Source organism: Protopterus annectens, chromosome 3.part1, assembly GCF_019279795.1.
Source record: "Protopterus annectens isolate FY-2018-M chromosome 3.part1, PAN1.0, whole genome shotgun sequence".
NCBI lineage: Eukaryota > Metazoa > Chordata > Ceratodontiformes > Protopteridae > Protopterus > Protopterus annectens.
Window position 1 is genome coordinate 239,029,439 of NC_056732.1, and position 18,490 is coordinate 239,047,928.

The 18,490-nt window shown below is 38.4% G+C and overlaps 1 protein-coding gene across 1 annotated transcript in view; it reads right to left on the reverse strand.

The window, feature by feature from the left end:
- ATP2C1 (ATPase secretory pathway Ca2+ transporting 1) overlaps positions 1-18,490 on the reverse strand; it is a gene marked incomplete in the record, with an annotated part of 2,099,819 nt that overhangs the window by 1,209,367 nt on the left and 871,962 nt on the right. Inside the window, 1 exon segment of the mRNA XM_044066734.1 lies at positions 12,005-12,129. Within this exon segment, the coding sequence (XP_043922669.1) occupies positions 12,005-12,129 (125 nt within the window).

The window sequence follows — 18,490 nt, forward strand, 5'->3', positions numbered from 1 at the left end:
GAGACAACGATGTTATGGCTCGGAAAAAAATCTAAGTTGAATAGGGATATCAAGGACTATGAAAAAAATGAAATTTACAATTGGCCACGTAGGGGACGTCGTTTCCATCAGAACTACAAAAGACGTGTAACCGGAAGTGAGGAGGTGTCGTCATGTTCATAGACCGAGACTAGGGTAAGCCGTAAGAGTGTTTCCTTTGAAAATATCACAACAGAAGGTTTAGATGGACCAGTGGAGAATCGCAGGAGTGAGCAGAGTCATCGGAAGACGTATTCCAATGTGCAAACTAGATCGGCGAGGAACCAGGGTAAGGCGAGTTACACTTCCACTTCGCTGTCTAATTCAAAAAACTAAAATCAAACTTGGTTTGTTCTTTGGAACAACAGACACTTTCCAATTGTAATCGTTTTGTTCATGATAATTTAGACTTTGAGACGATTTCTGAAAATACTGTTGGGACTGCTATCGAAAATGTCAGTGGTTGCTCTGTTAGTAACGCTAACTTTGTATTTAATGATTTTGTTCGTGCTGAATCAGACTTTGAGACAACTTCGGAAAACATCATTGGGACTGTCACTCAAAATGTTGATGGTTGTTCTGTTAGTAATACTAATTTAGTTTGTAAAAATTTAAACGTACTTAACCTTTCTGGTTTATGCTTATCTGATGTCATGTTGAGGGTTTTGTTAAAAGGCACCAAGTTTATACCTACGAGGTTACCTTCACTAGCGGATTTACTAGTGGATGTTAAAAGATTTGTCCGCAAATTGAATTTAAGGGTATATTTCTCTGAATGAGAAAAACATCTTCAAACTAAATGTAACATCTTACCAGATGATGAATTGTTAAATTCGAGTATATACATGTGTATAAACATATAAATGGTGAAGATTTTTTTTATCATCCTCATTTTAGGTATATTTTTAAACCGCGTTTTCATGCTACTTGTGACAGTACTAACCTCATTTATCTAGCTACCTGCACAGCATGCACTGCATTTTATGTAGGCATGATGTCCCGCAGGTTGAGAGATAGAATGTACAACCATATATATGACATTAGGAAGACGAACACATGCAATACCTTGGCTAAACATGTAGTCATGTGTCCTGATCATAGTTTCACCTTTAGGGTTTTACAAATTATAGATATAAATGTTAGAGGAGGTGATGCAATGAATTATCTAGAAACGATTGAATTGAGATGGATCTTTAGGTTGAAAGCCCATCTCGAGCCTGGCTTGAATCAGTCTGTCAGCATCAAGCCTGTTCTAATGGCACATGAACACTAACCAGTATGAACCAATTTGGTTTTACCGGTTTATGTTTCTATTCACTAGTTCTTAAAATATTCACTATTTCATTGAATCTATTTGTTTTATATCTTCATGTTATATTGTATAAGTATGAGGCGATTGCCTATTAATTCATTAATATATTTATATTCTATTTTTATGTTAATATAATAGAGACTGTGCTATTATCTGTCTCAAGCATTGAATTTTTATCCTGTGCTACAAGAGTTAACTTAAACTTGTAACTATCATTTTAATTGTTTAATTGCATTGCTTTGATTGCTAATTATACAATTTGAATTTGTATAAAAAGCCTCAGTTGAAATTTCTAGTTAAACCTGATGAAGCGTGTTTTTTGATACACGTGAAAGCGCTTGTTATTCTAGTTTTAATAAATAGATTTTGTTTTTACATCGTGGTGGTTTCTACCTGGTTTGTTTTCTCATTGGACTTCTTGCCTTCTTGTGGAAACCTTTGGATGGTGGCATTCCTTGTTTATATATTCATTGTCGTTTCCATACTTCTTGGTTTTTGCCACCTACACACATGATGGATACTCCGGCAATTGAACTTGATTACAACCCTGGATCTAAGAGTCCTGGAGGTAAGTGGAGCCATATTTTCCAGCTTAATGTTAACCCGTTACTAGGTATGGATCTACATCTTCCTACCACTACTACTGTTGAGAACCTCAGTGAGTTTTATAACTGCTTAAGAGAACTGGAAAATGACCTGTACAGGCTGTACAGGTTGATATGGCAAAGGAGACATATGGAGGCGAGTCTCCATTTCCAGATTGTACCTAGAGGCATGCGGGTGTTGTGCATGCCCAATTATAGTGACAGCCATCCAGAGTTATTAAAACAATGGCAACAGTTGAACCTTGATTTGAGCAGTCAGTATATGAAACTTATAATTAGTTATTTCACACCGGTAGAAAATGAGCTCAAAGTCAAAATAGAGACTCTGCATAGGGATCTATGTGAGCGTTTCAAGGGTGAAATTTATGAGAGAAAGATTGACTATATGTACATGCAAATAATGGCTTATAGTGATAAATTACAACAGACTAAGCATAAGAAATTAGAGGGACTATCATGATTTCTTATCTGGCAATGTCTTTGTATGGTCGAGAACTAATTCTCAGCGTAATAACCACATAAACGGTTCCGGTCATCTCTCAGATACTGTCAATGAATTATTAACTTCTACAGCAACTGCACCTTTAAATTCTATAGGAGAAGGGTTAGAATGCTTGAATGCTAGCGACGCTACATCAGTGAAACATTGTCAACCAATGGGTAGTTTGCAACTATTAGACACTCCTCCTCCTAATCAACAAGCCATGGAGGAACAGCTTGTTTTAAACAACCTTGGCGCCAAACCTAAGAAACCATTAGGGAACCACAACAATGTTTTTTTACAATTACCGATGCAGTACCGAATCAGACAGCAGGCAAGATCCAGCAGCAGAGGGAGACGCAAGAGGAAGTTCTCTGGAGAATCCCTGGAGGTAAGGAGAAGGAGCAGGAATTGAATATGCTTGTTTTTAACCTCTCGAGTCACACGCTTACCTCCAGGGAAGTGACTCTTTTGAATAGAGGTCTTTTTTTTTTTCCTGCACAAGCCAGTAACCTTGTTGAAGTGTTAACTGATTTACGCCTCTTTGCCCGGAATCTATCTTTGAAGTTATTGTTTGACAAGACAGGAGAGACTAACGGAGAGAGACAATTTGTACGTAAAAGCTCTTTTTCGCCAGTTTTACTTCATAAGGTGGACTGTTTTGTGTCTGTGTGTGAACTTGAGTTTTATCAATATTTTTCTAACACTGCTCCGAGAAGAATTTATCATAATTTGAACTTTGACGAATGGCATTCTCTTCATGAACTATCTTGTAATGCTAATATAACCATACAGTCAGCTGATAAAGGTGGAGGGATAGTGGTTTTGGATACCCTTATGTATAATGGTATGATGCTAGATATGTTGAAGGATGATGATACATATAGAATAATATCACAACATATGGTTGATAGCATCATAAGAAATGTTCATGACTCATTATATGATCTTTTAATGTGTAGACAGATCAATAGACAGCTCTATGACTACCTTTTGATAGAGTTTCCCAAGATACCACTGATCAAGGGTCTTCCTAAAATACACAAAGATATCACCCCCCACCTCTACGACCAATAGTGTCAGGGGCTGGATGGGTCACCGAACATATCTCACATTACTTAGAATCAGTCCTAGGGCCTTTAGCCAGGAGTGTTCCCACAATCTTGAAAGACACATCAGTTGTTGCATGACTTAGATAGTTTAGTTAATAACCAAAATCTATCTACCTCTGTTATTTTGGTTTCCCTTGATGTTAAGAGCCTATTTACTACTATCCCCAATGATTATGGGATTGAGGCCATAAGAGAGAGTCTACTTGTTTTAGGCACTTTTGATAGTAACACACAATTGGTTATTTGCACCCTCCTTGACTTAGTTTTGAACAACAATGTGTTCTTGTACAATAACGATATTTATGCGCAAACATGGGGTGTAGCTATGGGCACCCCATGTGCCAATTCGTACGCGAATTTGGTTATGCATTATTGGGAACATACACATTTATTTAATAGCGACTTTTTCCAACATGTTTTGCTTTACAGACGTTTTGTTGATGATGTTCTGATTGTTTGGGAAGGCAGTCAAGATTTGTTGTATGACATGGTCAGCTATTTGGAATCCACTACAGATTTTTTAAGGTTCACTATAGAAGTATCTCAACATCAGTTGCATTTCCTTGATATAACAATTTCCAAGGATTTAGGAGGTTCCCTTTTTACCAATCTCTACAGGAAACCTTGCTGGAGGAATGCTATACTACATTTTAATAGCATGCACCCACGTTCAGTTTTTCCGAACATTGTCAAGAGCCAGTTTAAGAGAATTTCTAGACTATGTATGAGCTTCCACGATAGACAGCTACAGCTAGATTATATGGAAGGATTGTTCCGTGATCGAGGTTATACGAAATCCACACTACGTGGTTTGGGCTGCTCAGTATCGGCCATCACGACCAGTGATGTGGAACATCTCGATTTTTTAGAGCCTTTTGGTATAAGCTCTAATTATACTACCCATCGTAGACATGATAGGGTATTTTTTACTACGAGATATACCAGTGATATTAGATTCATTACTGACATTATAAGAAAGAATTGGGGAATATTACTTACAGATAATAAATGTTCCCAATTTCCGGGAACGATACCTTCTTTCAGGTATAGAAATAGTAAAAACTTAAAGAGATTATTGTGCGTTGACAAAACTGTTTTTTCTATTGGTAGTATAGAGAGGTTAACACTAAGGCATGGTACTTTCCCATGTAATAAATGCAACATGTGTAAGCATATAAATGGTGAAGACTGTTTTTATCATCCTCATTTTAGGTATATTTTTAAACCGCGTTTTCATGCTACTTGTGACAGTACTAACCTCATTTATCTGGCTACCTGCACAGCATGCACTGCATTTTATGTAGGCATGACGTCCCGCAGGTTGAGAGATAGAATGTACAACCATATATATGACATTAGGAAGATGAACACATGCAATGCCTTGGCTAAACATGTAGTCATGTGTCCTGATCATAGTTTCACCTTTAGGGTTTTACAAATTATAGATATAAATGTTAGAGGAGGTGATGCAATGAATTATCTAGAAACGATTGAATTGAGATGGATCTTTAGGTTGAAAGCCCATCTCGAGCCAGGCTTGAATCAGTCTGTCAGCATCAAGCCTGTTCTAATGGCACGTGAACACTGACCAGTATGAACCAATTTGGTTTTACCGGTTTATGTTTCTATTCACTAGTTCTTAAAATATTCACTATTTCGTTGAATCTATTTGTTTTATATCTTCATGTTATATTGTATAAGTATGAGGCGTTTGCCTATTAATTCATTAATATATTTATATTCTATTTTTATGTTAATATAATAGAGACTGTGCTATCTGTCTCAAGCATTGAATTTTTATCCTGTGCTACAAGAGTTAACTTAAACTTGTATCTATCATTTTAATTGTTTAATTGCATTGCTTTGATTGCTAATTATACAATCTGATAGCTTTTGGATTTGTATAAAAAGCCTCAGTTGAAATTTCTAGTTAAACCTGATGAAGCGTGTTTTTTGATACACGTGAAAGTGCTTGTTATTCTAGTTTTAATAAATAGATTTTGTTTTTACATCATGGTGGTTTCTACCTGGTTTGTTTTCTCAAATTTGAGTATATATGATTATGATGACATGATATTTGATGGATGTGAAGACAGAAATGATGTGTTTGATTCTTTTGAAGAGGATAATATTTGTGCGGAAGAAATTTTTTGGGGGGGGGGGTTATGGCCACATTGATGTTCCTTTTTTTTCAGGTGACAGTAGTTTTGTTCCTCCAAAGTGTTCAGTGGCTATTAATGCATTTGAGCATGTTGTTTGTTCCAAACTCGAAAAAGCATATAAAGAATTTTGTAGACAAAATAAGGCATTTAATTTAGACAAATGTGAATGGTTGGCCTTAAAAGAGTTGAGAACAAAACTAGAGAAAGACACCATTAAGCTAGCTGATAAAGGGGGTAATTGGGTGGTGATGGACACTGATAAATATGAATGTATAGTGAACACTTTGTTAGGAGAAGACATTTATGTAAAGTTGAACAATAACCCTCTGAAACAGTATTCTGAAGAGTTGAATGAACTATTAGAAAAAGGAGAAAGGTTGTTTTTTTTTTTACTAATAAAGATGTGAAAAAACTAACAGTTAAGGAACCTAGTCACCCATACACTTATATTATTCCAAAAATTCATAAAAACATGACTAATCCACCAGGAAGGCCTATCATCTCTGGTATTGGTTCTTATGTAGAAAGGGTAAATAAATTTCTGGACATTCATTTTAAAAAATATCTTTCTAAAGTTTGTTCCCATGTAAGTAATACCCAAAATGTGTGTTTAGCATTACGTGGGGTAGAATGGAAGGAGGAATATTATTGGACAACGGTTGACGTTTCATCTTTATACACTAACATCAATATAAGATGGGGTTTGGAAGCCATGCAGAGGATGATGGGTGAGGGACCACGTACCATGTTTTTGTTATGTTTGTTGGAGTTTAGTTTGACACAATTATTTTATGTGGAAGAATGATTTCTTTTTGCAAGTAAAGGGGACTGCTATGGGTGCAGCTTTTGCACCCACTTATGCAGTAATATATATGGGAGAGTTTGAAAAAGAATTTGTTTCAAAGTTCTTTTTTTGTGAATAATGTCGTCTTTTCTAGACGTTATATTGATGATCTTATTTTTATTTGTAAGGGTGAGGTGTCCTTATTTGAGCAGTTCATGAAAGAGTTGAATCAATACACATGGATTAAGGTTTGTCGCACAAAGTTCCTTATACAGCACATCCTTTCTGGATGTAGAATTTTATGTAGGGAAAGGAAATTTGATACAACATAAACCCTTTAGGAAACCAACAGCGGTAAACAACTTTTTGCATGCAAGTAGTATGCATCCTCCCCATTTGATCAAGGCATTACCTGAAGGGGAATTCAAGAGGATTTTAAGAAATACCTCGGATACAGATTTATGGGAAGAAGCCTGTGATGAAACTTTTAACAGACTTGTATCTAGGGGATATGAGAATACCACACTCTTAGACATAAAGAAGCGGTTGTGTAGAATGCGTGTATTAGGGCGGAGTGTGTATTACAATAATTGCAGTCATTTAGTGACTGTGTCTACACAAGAAAAGATATTTTTTGTATCCAGGTTTTCTGGATTTTCTAATGTGGTTGAAAAAAATCATTAGAGAATTGTGGCATGTTGTGTGTGATGACTAAAGTGTTGGTCATTTATTTCCGAGGCATATTACTTTCTCATACGACAGGTATCGTAATTTAAAAGAGTTGTTAAATAGAAAATTGGAGGTTTCTATTAATATGGATGTTGGCATGCATTGTTGTGGTTGCTGTACGGTTTGTGATAAGGTAAAAAACATGCATGGGATAAAAATAAATGGGAAGAGATATTTAGCATTTGAAAGATTTGATTGCATGTCATCTGAGGTGGTATATATTTTGGGGTGTGATTGTATCACGCCGCTATGGTACATTGGACAGACTACCAGGAAGGTTAAGATGCGTATTTTGGAGCATTTAGGGGATATCAGGAGAAGAAATATGGATAGTCCAGTAGCCACTCATTTTATTAACACACATAATTGGTAGCGTGGAGGGTTTTGTATTTAGTGTATTGGCTAGACCACATTTTTTTGTGCTGGAAATTTTAAAACTGCATTAAATAGGTTAGAGCATAGAATGATTGTGGGGTACCACACATTATTTCCCATGGGGATGAATTTAGATAGTGGGTGAATATGATACATGATTGCGGTGTAAAAAATTTTGAATCATAATGAAATTTGATTGTATTTATTTTTTTGTATTTTGATGTTCATATATATTTAAATTTTTGTGTACAGTTTTAGTATGTAACAGAAATGTTAACATTATATTATATTTAGTAAGTTTCAAACGTAACATGAATCATTACATAAGTAATATATTTTCAGTCAGTTTTTCTAAAGCAGGAAATGTATCTTTTACATATAGTATTATATGAATGTTAGTGAATGACATTTTAAAGTGTTTATAGGGTTAATATGATAATTAATTAATTAATTAATTAATTAATTAATTAATTGTTTAACTGATGAGTATATAAAAAGAGAGTGTGCATTTGAATAGTTGTTCCATTGAAGGCGAATTGCCGAGGTACCAGGACGGATGTTTAATATGGATTAAAGTTATCTCTCTATCTCACCTTTCTTCGACTGCTTCTTCTGCTGGTGTATTGTTTGGAAATTTGTAGTGGATTTGAGGCTGGTGTGGTTTTTTGTCATGGAGACCTCAGTAAACCCCCTGCTCAAAAACCCACCTTTTATAACAGGCCAGGTAGTCTGTGACTACCTGGCAAATCTCTCAAACATGCCCCTTTCCTAGTGCCTATCTTCTAATCTTCCCTCTTTGACAAGCATCTCCACCGACAAGTAGGTCCATTATCCAAAATGGCTACTACATGGTAGGAAATGTGTCCCTCCCTTTATGGGCATTCCACAACATCCTTGGGATCAGATTCATCTGTTCCCTCAGATACTAGAGGACTTGCTAAATCAAGGAACTATTCAAAAAGTTTCACCACTACAAAAATGAAGAGGGTTTTACCCAAGAATGTTCCTAGTCCCCAGAAAAGATGGTCCATGCAGACCAGTTCTAGACCTCTCACATCCCAACCTTTTCCTCAAAGTGCCACCCTTTTGTATGTTCACTCTGCAAACTCTCTTCTCTCTCTTGCGCCCTCAGGCCTTTGTAGTCGCTCTGCATATCAAGGATGCATACCTGCATATACCCATTAATCCGAAACACAGGAAACTTTCACGCTTTTCTGTTGCGTCCTCACATTTTCAGTTCTGTGTTTTGCCCTTTGAACTCTCTAAGGCACCAAGGGTATTCACAAAATGCTTAGCTCCTCTCACTGCCTTCTGAAGGCTCCAAGGAACACTGATCTATCCTTATCTAGATGACCTGCTAATACAAGCAGTCCACCCAGACACTCTAAAGGAATACCTAGTCTTCACTATTTCCCTGCTCCAAGGCCTGGGGTTCACCATAAACTCTAGCAAGCGTCTCTCACTCCTTCCCAGGATCAGATTTTCCTATGATGCAGACTTAAGGACAGATCAGATGATGGCTTTCATCCTTCCTCAAAAAGTGGAAACACTGCTCAGTTATTCCTCAACCTCCATCTCTGCCAGGGAGTACTTGCATATACCAGGGTTCATGGCATCACTCTTTCCTATTCTACTCCTAGCCGGACTTCACATGTGGAAAATACAGTGGTTTCTAAAAAATACTTTGGAGCCAGTATGCCCATCCTCTGAACTTTGTACTCACTCTTCTCCCATGCATACAGAGAGAAATACAATGGTGGCTTCAACAGATTCAACTGAACCCTGGGCTTTCATTTCAACAGCCAACCCCAGTTCAGGAACTCTACACAAATGCCTTAGACTTGGGGTGGGGAGCAACTCTGGGTCACTTAAAGTCCAAAACCTTTGTTCTCCCTCAATCAAGATCCAACATATAAATGTAAAGGAAATGAGGGCTTTGATCCTGGCACTTCAAGCGTTTCACTCCTCCATACTCCCAGGACCCTTGAAGTTATTCACAGATAACACCACAGTTCTATGGTATGTGAACAAAACAAGGGTACACCAAGTTACACCTGCTTTGCAGGTTGGCCTTTCAAGCCTGGGCGATTGCTCTCAAGTGAAAGTCTCATTGCAAGCAGTTTATATTAATTTGGCTCAAAATGTGCTGGCAGACGCTCTCAGCAGGTCCATAACACAAGCCCATGAATGGATTCATCACAGGAATACGTTTCTGGGTATTCTCCACTGGTGGGGTACTCCTCAAATAGACCTATTTGTCTCCCCCATGAACAACTTCCAAAGTTTTGTGCCAGAATTCCACACCCTCTGGTATGGAATGTGGACGTGCTATCCTTCTCATGGAAAGGGAGGCTTCTTTACGCATTCCCCCCCTTTTCATTCATTCAGAAGGTCCTACTGAAAATACAGCAGGACAAGCCAAAAATCTTGCTGGTGACTCCCTTTGGCCAAAACAGCACTGGTTCCCCCTTCTTCTGCATTTAGCCATGGGCAATCATCACAAGTTACTCTGTAGGGTGGATCTTCTCACACAAGACATGGGATCACTTATCCATCCACATATCACTTCCCTGAATCTAACTATGTGGGTGATAAGCTTTTGATCCCTTTCCAACACTTTTTTTTTCTAAGGACAAGTTTCTAGTCCTGCAGGAGGCCAGGAATCCTAACACTAGAAGATCCTATTTATCCAAATGGAAGAGGTTCTCCATCTGGTTTCTAAAGACCTAGATCCATTTTCAGTGGACATTCATTGTTTTTTTCCTATTTGTGTGAGCTACTTAAGACCGGGTTGGCCTACTCTTCTGTTAAAGCCCATCTATCAGCCATTTCAGCATGTCTGCCTTTATCTCCTCCCCTAACTTGTGGGTTAGATGTTAAGCTCTTCCTCAAAGGTGTCCTTCATATTAGACCTTCCAGGAAACCTGTTCCTACTCCCTTGGATCTAAATTTTGTCCTGGAAAAGCTCACTCTTTTTTTTTAGCCTGCAGCATCAGTTTCCTTAAAATTTTGTACGTGGAAAACAATTCTGTTAGTAGCCATCACTTCTGCCAGAAGAGTTTCTGAACTCCGAGCCCTTATGGCTTGCCAACCTTTTCTCATTTTCCACAAGGACAGGGCATCTCTTCATACTATCCCTTTCTTCATACCCAAGGTGGAGAATGACTTGTCCCCAAACCAATCCATTCATCTGCCCACCTATTTTCCTAACCCTAAAAACCCTAGAAATAGGGTCCTTCATTCCTTGGATGTGCACAGACAATTCAGATTTTATTTGGACAAAACCAAGCCTATTAGGAAATCTGAGCAATTGTTTGTTTCCTTCCATCTCAGGGCACTGGGAAAAACAGTCTCCAAACATACTATTTCTACTTGAATTTCTAAGGCAATTTCATACATTTATGTCTCCCAATGGGAAGACACACTACCTCGGTAAAGGCTCACTCCACTAGAGCAGTACCCCTCTTCAGGGGCTTTCTTCAAAGGTCTGGACACTGCATCTATTCTGGAAGATGTCACATGCGTCTTCTGCCCATACCTTTCACAAACATTACAAACTGGACACTATCTCCAGGTCCAGAGCAGAATTTTCTAGGGTAATCCTGCATGGGTTCATAGAACCTTCCTCTGCTCCATCCTCTCTTTCTCTTCCATGAGCTTTGGTACTCTCCCAAAGGTTATGAATACTGCAACATAGAAATAGGAGGACACAGAATAGTTGTGTAAAATCAAACCATAACCATAGATGTCCTTCTCTTCCATGTTCCAGTATTCTCTATCCCACCCTACTACCCCCTTGGTATTTGCTGTTTACTGGATGATGTTATACACCTCATATCCTTGGACTGGTGTTCTGACTGGGGCATTCAGTTCTGAGGAATGGTATGTGCCAACATCACCTTTATGGCCTACATTGCCTGCCTTGCTATATGCAACATTGCACCCACCACGCAGTAGCAAAAGTCTTTTGGAAACTGGCTGGACATCCAGGTCACCTAGGCATGGAATCCCAAAGGTTATTAATACTGCAACATGGAACAAAAAGGACATCTATGGTTATGGCAAGATTTTACACAACTATTCTTCATATCAACATCTGTTCACACGTCTAATGTGTTAGAATAAAATTGGTGATCTTTGTGCACATACGCAAGTAGTACACCGCTCTGAAAAAGTAGAACAAAAACTAAACAATGTGCTTGTTAGCACTAAGAGGGTGTTACAAACATTTTTTTTGTTTATGCCTGGAAACACTGGCTTAAAGCAACTAGGTAAAGGCTTCTCCAAGTCCACAGTATGGATCAATTCTTTCCAGACTTCTTTTTTCTTACCAGTAGGGACAGGCTATACATATTTCTAAACCAAAACAAAAGTTCACATCCTTAGTTTGTGCTGGTGACTACAAATGTCAGAGTTCATTTCTTACCTAGCGTTTCTACAATTGGCAGTTTCTTCACGATCGCTCTTTTCTTCACCATTCTCATTACACCAAGAGCTAATGTTACAGTGACAACAATCGGTAATCCTTCTGGAATAGCAGCAACAGCCAAGCTAGAACAACACAAAGAACAGCGTCACACACAAAGAGTTGTAGTCTATACGAAGTACAATTCTCACTGAATTTTCTTAAGTTGACTCCATCAAAAAGTGTGTCCCACCAAGTTGAAAGGATGTCAGTGGTACAAAGTGTCTCAACAGACACCATCTTCAGATCTTTCTTGACACAGTTTTTAACCTTCCATCATCACAATATGAAACAGATTTTAAAGGAACATAATGTTATAATTCAAGTTAGAAAGAACTGTCTTACCAGTCGTAGTGCACATCTAGTAAGCAAACTAAATGTTTTTTTTTTGGAAGACTCATTTTAATAACAGTATATAAAACAGCTACTTCTGCCATATCAACTGGTATATGAGAGAACCCTCCTTAAGTGGTCCTATGATTGAGTTACTCATCTTCCAATCAGCATTAGGCATCTTTTTTCCAGACGTGCCCACCTTCAAGCATGGATGTATACCCATGACAACAAATGTTCTGATGTTATCTGTCAACTAAATAAGCATGCCAGCTTGCTCCTTAATCACTAGTAAATACCCTCTTATAAAGTCAAGAAACACTGAAGATTTGGCACCACAGCACATAGCAAATTATATACTTGTAAGTACAAGCCAAGCTTAAAGGGAATAACAAAAAGTAAGGCTGGAGGGAGGGACCAATCAGCCACAGGGGAAAAAGGAAGGGTACTCTCCTGGATCAAATAAGAATGAGTTTGTAATATCTAAAACTAATTAGCCTCCCTGATGGGTCATACAGTTGGGCCAAACCCAACTGATAAAGTTACCAGTGTGGAAGGAGGAGCAGGATTATATCAGAAAGAATTATCACACAACTGACTCATGGAGCACAGAAGATACATGACTCCAAGATTAAAAAGTAAGGCAATAACACTTGGAGAAACATAGCAGTATGTACTAAAGGCCATAACAACCAAGTAAGCAAGCACTACAGGCAGTTAAAACTAGGATGGAACAGCTTTTACCCAGAGTGAAAGCAAACAATGTGGAGCCAACTACTTGCGCAGAGCACAGTAGTCAATCCACCAACAAATAGAAGCCCTGTCATCCATAGTGACAGGAAGATGATGAAAATAGCTCTCTAAGAAATCAATGCAGGCAACTCAGAGCGCATCCAAGAAGGCTCTCCCTCTCAGTTTCTGCCTCCACAAATTAAAATGTAAAATAAAAGAGGAGTTCAGAGGCCACCATCTCAGAAGAAATGGGATCAAGGTAGGGAACTCTTGACCCTTGGAGAAAGGTAAATGAGTTCCATGAATTTCCAAGTCTGAAGCTCCAGGAAACTAAAACAGGTACACCACTAGAAAAGTTTAGTCCAATGTTGCACTCCAGTACTTTGTATCTGCACTCCCAGTAACAAACAGGCAAGCCTTATGATTATGAACATTAAGCCCACAAAGGAAGAGGATTCTTTAAAAGGGGATAGAAAGCAGAATTTTCAAAGAAACTGAACAGCCACGCAGCCATCTGAAGCTGGTCCTCAGACTACCCATCCACTGAAAATAATGGGAAATAATGAGCAGAACAATGTCCAATAACCTACCCATAAAGCTGAGGCCTGAGCACAGGCTTTATGAACTTCAAAGATGTCCTTTACAAAATCATTTCCATGTGAAAACTTGAACAGAAGTCTTCACATTAACCCCCATCCAAAAAAAAGCCAGACAGAGGACAAGGTCATGATCGAGCCATTGAAATGTTACCCCAATAATGGGGGAAGGCTTTGGCCAAGAATGAAGAAGGGTGCTAGTACTGTCAAAGACAAAGTGTGAATCAACATCCCTCTTGGCTACCACGATATGCCTAAAATAAACTTGCCTACATTCTTGAACACTACAATGGCATGTCAAAACACAGAGAAACATGGAACTGTAAGGTGCCTCCACAGCCATAAAAGGGAGAAAGTACAGTAGTATTAGGAACCTATCATAAATGTAGTAGTTCAAATGGATTCACTGCTGCAGTCTTCACATTTGGGATTTCATGTGTGCAGGTAGCCCATGGCCTACCTGACTTCCAGATTTGCTAGGTATTTGGTGTCGCTCATCTTGTGTATATTCAATAAGACAATGAGGCTTGGTGTTCATTTAAATAGTTTACTAGACACAAACATCAGGATAGAGAAGGGTAACATTAAAAAACTGACTACTACACACATGCATGCTTACACCTCTGCTGCTCACTACAAAATGGCACTCTTGCTTACATGTGGCCACTGACTGGAATGGCTCTTAAAGGAACGTGCACACCCTGATCTACAGCCTTCCTCTTTGACTAGTTGGTCATGCAAATAAATAATGAAAATCATATCAGCATGCAAATTATACAAACATATACAACTAACAATCATGTCCAGGTTGCTGTGTATTTGACATGATCTGACCTCGTAATATAATAACTAGAACTGGGTTTAGCAACAGGGACAGTCACTGGGGAACATTCTTCTTGAGGACTTTTGGGGATACTTTCAGGAAAATACCATGAAATATTCACTGAACAGAACATTGGAAAAATCACTCTGAGAATTAAAGTGTTGCAAGTAAAATGCTGCAACACTGGCTTGGACAACGGTAGTAAATGTTCCGATTCCACCCGAATTTCATGCTTTGCGACTCAATGATGTATATCTTGGTTCTTCACACAAATGTTTCACAAGTCCCATTCAGTCAAATCATTTTGCTGTCTGCATCCCCACCATCTCTCCTCCTTTTAACATTCAAAGGTTTGCTAGTTTTATCATAGTAAGACTTTTGGGACAAATGCTTCTTTAGGAGTTGCGCTTTTACTGCTTTGCTGCTTTTAGCACTTGGAACCAACAAATTCTTACTGATTGGCAGTGTGGTTCTGCTTTGTCTTGACATTAACCTCTGGGAAGATGAACCAAGAAGATTGTGGTGAGGTATGTTTCTGAGATTTAGCAGATTCAGAAAATAAGTACAGTCATGTTTAGATTTTTCCAGCAGCTGTTTTGCACTTTGAACTGGATGTTCTGTCAAACCATTTGACTGTGGCTATTCAGGACTACTCGTAACATGAACAAAGTCACACGTTTCAGCAAATCTCTTGAACTGTTGACTTGTAAACTGCACCATTGTCAGAAATGACTGTGCAGACTACCATGGACATAAAAATGTCTCTTCAATTTAGTAATGACAGTATTGGATGTCAGATTAGAAGTAGGTCAATCTCGAACCAATTTTTATAAGAGAGTGTACTAATACCAAGTAATGTTGACCATTCCATTCTAAATGTCTGTAGCTACTGTTGACCAAGGCAGGTCAGGAACCTGGCTTAGATGAAGTGGTCCTTTTCGTTGATGTGGTTTAGTACTATTAAACAGAACAAAGTTCTTTCTCAATGTCTCTTGACATAGAAGGCCAAAATACTAGTCCTCTCAAACCTTTTTTGTTGGAATCAGTTCCTGGGTGGTCTCAATGCAAGATTTTAATATACTCTTGTTGCAAGGATTTTGGAACAATCACTTTTGGACCTTTCATGATGATACCATTTTCCATCAAAATCTTGTCTCTGTAAGGAAAATACTACTGCACGTCTGGTGGCAAACAAAATTGCTTTGACAGTCATCCCCGACTGATAAAGTGGTTGAGCTTCTGGAGAACTGAATTGTTGAAGAGTTCCACGTAGAACACCAGTAAGATGTTAAAACACAGCTTTATTGACAGAATTTTTAACGGTGAATATACACAGGGCATTTTCGTCTGAGTATCCCTCAGACTTCTACAGAAATAATGTAAAATCATCCACATTCACCGTTTTTATAAAAATCAATTAATAATGAGCTTCTGGAGAAATGGATCGGAAACTGTGCAAGTTCTGAGTTCATCAAGACGTGTGGAAGAAAAATTTCTCACTTCCATGACTTCCAACATAAGGTTTCTCATGTTCATGCTGTTCAGTGTTTTTTTTCTGGGCAATCTGGATAAAGTTATCAGCAAGGTAAAGAAGATTGCCTTTTGTGTAGGCCAAGTGAAAATTGTACTTTTGCAGTTTCAACATCATGCGTTGCAATCTCTCAAGAGCTGTGTGGACTTTGAACATACAAACACAATTGCCAAGAGCTATTTCTCTATCTGAGCATACTGCATTTCAGTTTGGGTTAGAGTTCTGGATGCATAGGTTACAGGTCTGCCCTTTTGAACAATGACTGCACCAAGATCAAACTTTGAAGAATCACAAGAAAGAGTTACAGGTTTGTGAACATCATAATATCTTAGAGCGGGTGGACTGGCAGTTTTCTCCTTCAGGACATCAAATGCTCTTTGATGTTGTTCTGACCAGGACCAAGTTACATCTTTGCATGTCAGCTTTATTAGTGGTGCTGAAAGCTCACTCAAATCTGGAATGAACTTGCCCAAATAGTTGACCATGCCAAGAAAATGTTGTAAGGAGGTGACATTGTCTGGAGCTGGCATCTCAAGAATTGCAGTTTTATTGGAAGGATCTGGTTGTAAACCTGCACTGGTGAACAAATGACCCACATAAGTAACATCTTGTAGCTTGAATTTGCATTTCCGAGAATTCAGCTTAAGATTCACTTCACAAGCACGTTCCATAACTTTCAAGAGGTTTCTATCATGTTTGATTTCACCACTGCCTCCTACAAGAATATCATCTACTATTATAGAACATGGATAGCCAGAAAAAAATTGCTCCATTGCACATTGAAAGACTTCACTGGCAGAATTTATCCCAAATGGCATTCTTAAAAATATGTACCGCCCAAATGCTGCACTAAAAAGTGGTAACCAATGAAGATTTTTGGTCAAGCAAAATTTGCCAAAATGAGCATTTTGCATCTAAAAAAAAAAACAGTGACATTTGGCATAAGAGCAGCAACTTCTTTGATTGTATGCATTGGATGACTGAGTCGTTTTAGTGCTTTGTTCAAATCACTTGGGTCAATACATACTCTAATATCATCTGAGCTTTTCTTATGTGCTACCCACCATGGAGGATACCCATGCAGTTGGTTATTCTACTGGACAAATGACACCTAAATGCACCATTCTGTCTAGCTCAGTTTTGACTCTTCCTTGCAAGGTTACCAGAACTTTCCTTTCTGGTCTGATAATTGGGCTTACTTTCAGGGTCTAACTTCATGGCATACACAACTGGGAGTTTGCCTAACTTGTCTTCGAAAACATCAGCATAGTCAGAAAAAATTTTCATTGTTACACAGGCTTATGTGGTGGATGTCTGCATTAAATGACAGCAGTCCTATTTTCAAACTGTCTCTGAGGCCTAACAATGACTGTATGTGCCTTCTGACTATGTAAAATTGCAAGTCATAGCTGTTCCTAGCTGTGTAACATGAAAGCACTACTGAGCCTTCGGTTTGGATTTCTTCACCACCATAAGCAACAAGCTTTGCACACTTCGCCAGATCAAGCTTCTCACCAGCACTTGCTTTGCAAACACTTCTGCTGATATAAAATTTCACTTTGAACCAGTATCAACTTTGAGCTCTACAGGTCTCCAGTTAATCAGAACAGTACAAAGTACTTCATTCTTTGCCCACAAATCTACTGCATTGACTGTTTCACTAAGCAGAGACACACCATCAACATAAAAAGTAGGGTCACAACTTTCTAGTTGATCAATTTACCTCTTTGAATGCTCTCTTTTAATAAAAGTTTTGATTTACAGAATCTTTTGAAATGATTTCAGGTTTTACATGTGTGGCACTGCTGACCAAAAGCTATGTACTTTTCTCTTTTGGGTTCATAGCTACTTCCATAATTACAACAGTTGACTATGAGGCTTGCCACTGATTTCACCAACTAGCCCCTCGGCTTCACTGAGCATGCTCTGGATTTTACTGGAGCTGCCCTGGAACTTGCTACAAAGGCTCTAGGTTTCACTGAAGTAGCCACACCATTAGGCCTGTATCTTTTAACCACGTGCTACATACCATCAACATTAGATCTGGAAGGCACTGGAAGCATGCATTTCTCATTTGTAAGCATATTTGTGTGCTTTTCTGTGAGCTCGTATCTGACAAATCTCTATGGCTTTATTCAAAGTTAAATCACTGTCTCAAAGCAAAAACTTTCTCACTGCATCATCTTTACTACCACAAATAAGTCAGTCTTCTATCAACTAATCTCTTAAATCACCAAATCTGAACATTTTTTCCTTGTTTCTCAAGTCAGTTATATATGCTGCAAAGGTATCACCGGGCTTTTGATCTCTGTGTAAAATATGTGCCTTTCCATTATAATACTTGTTCGGGGTTACACATTTCTCTAAATTTATGTTTTAAACACTCAGGGTCTTCCTGGGTTTGAGCTAGTATCACTATATGGTGGTTTCCC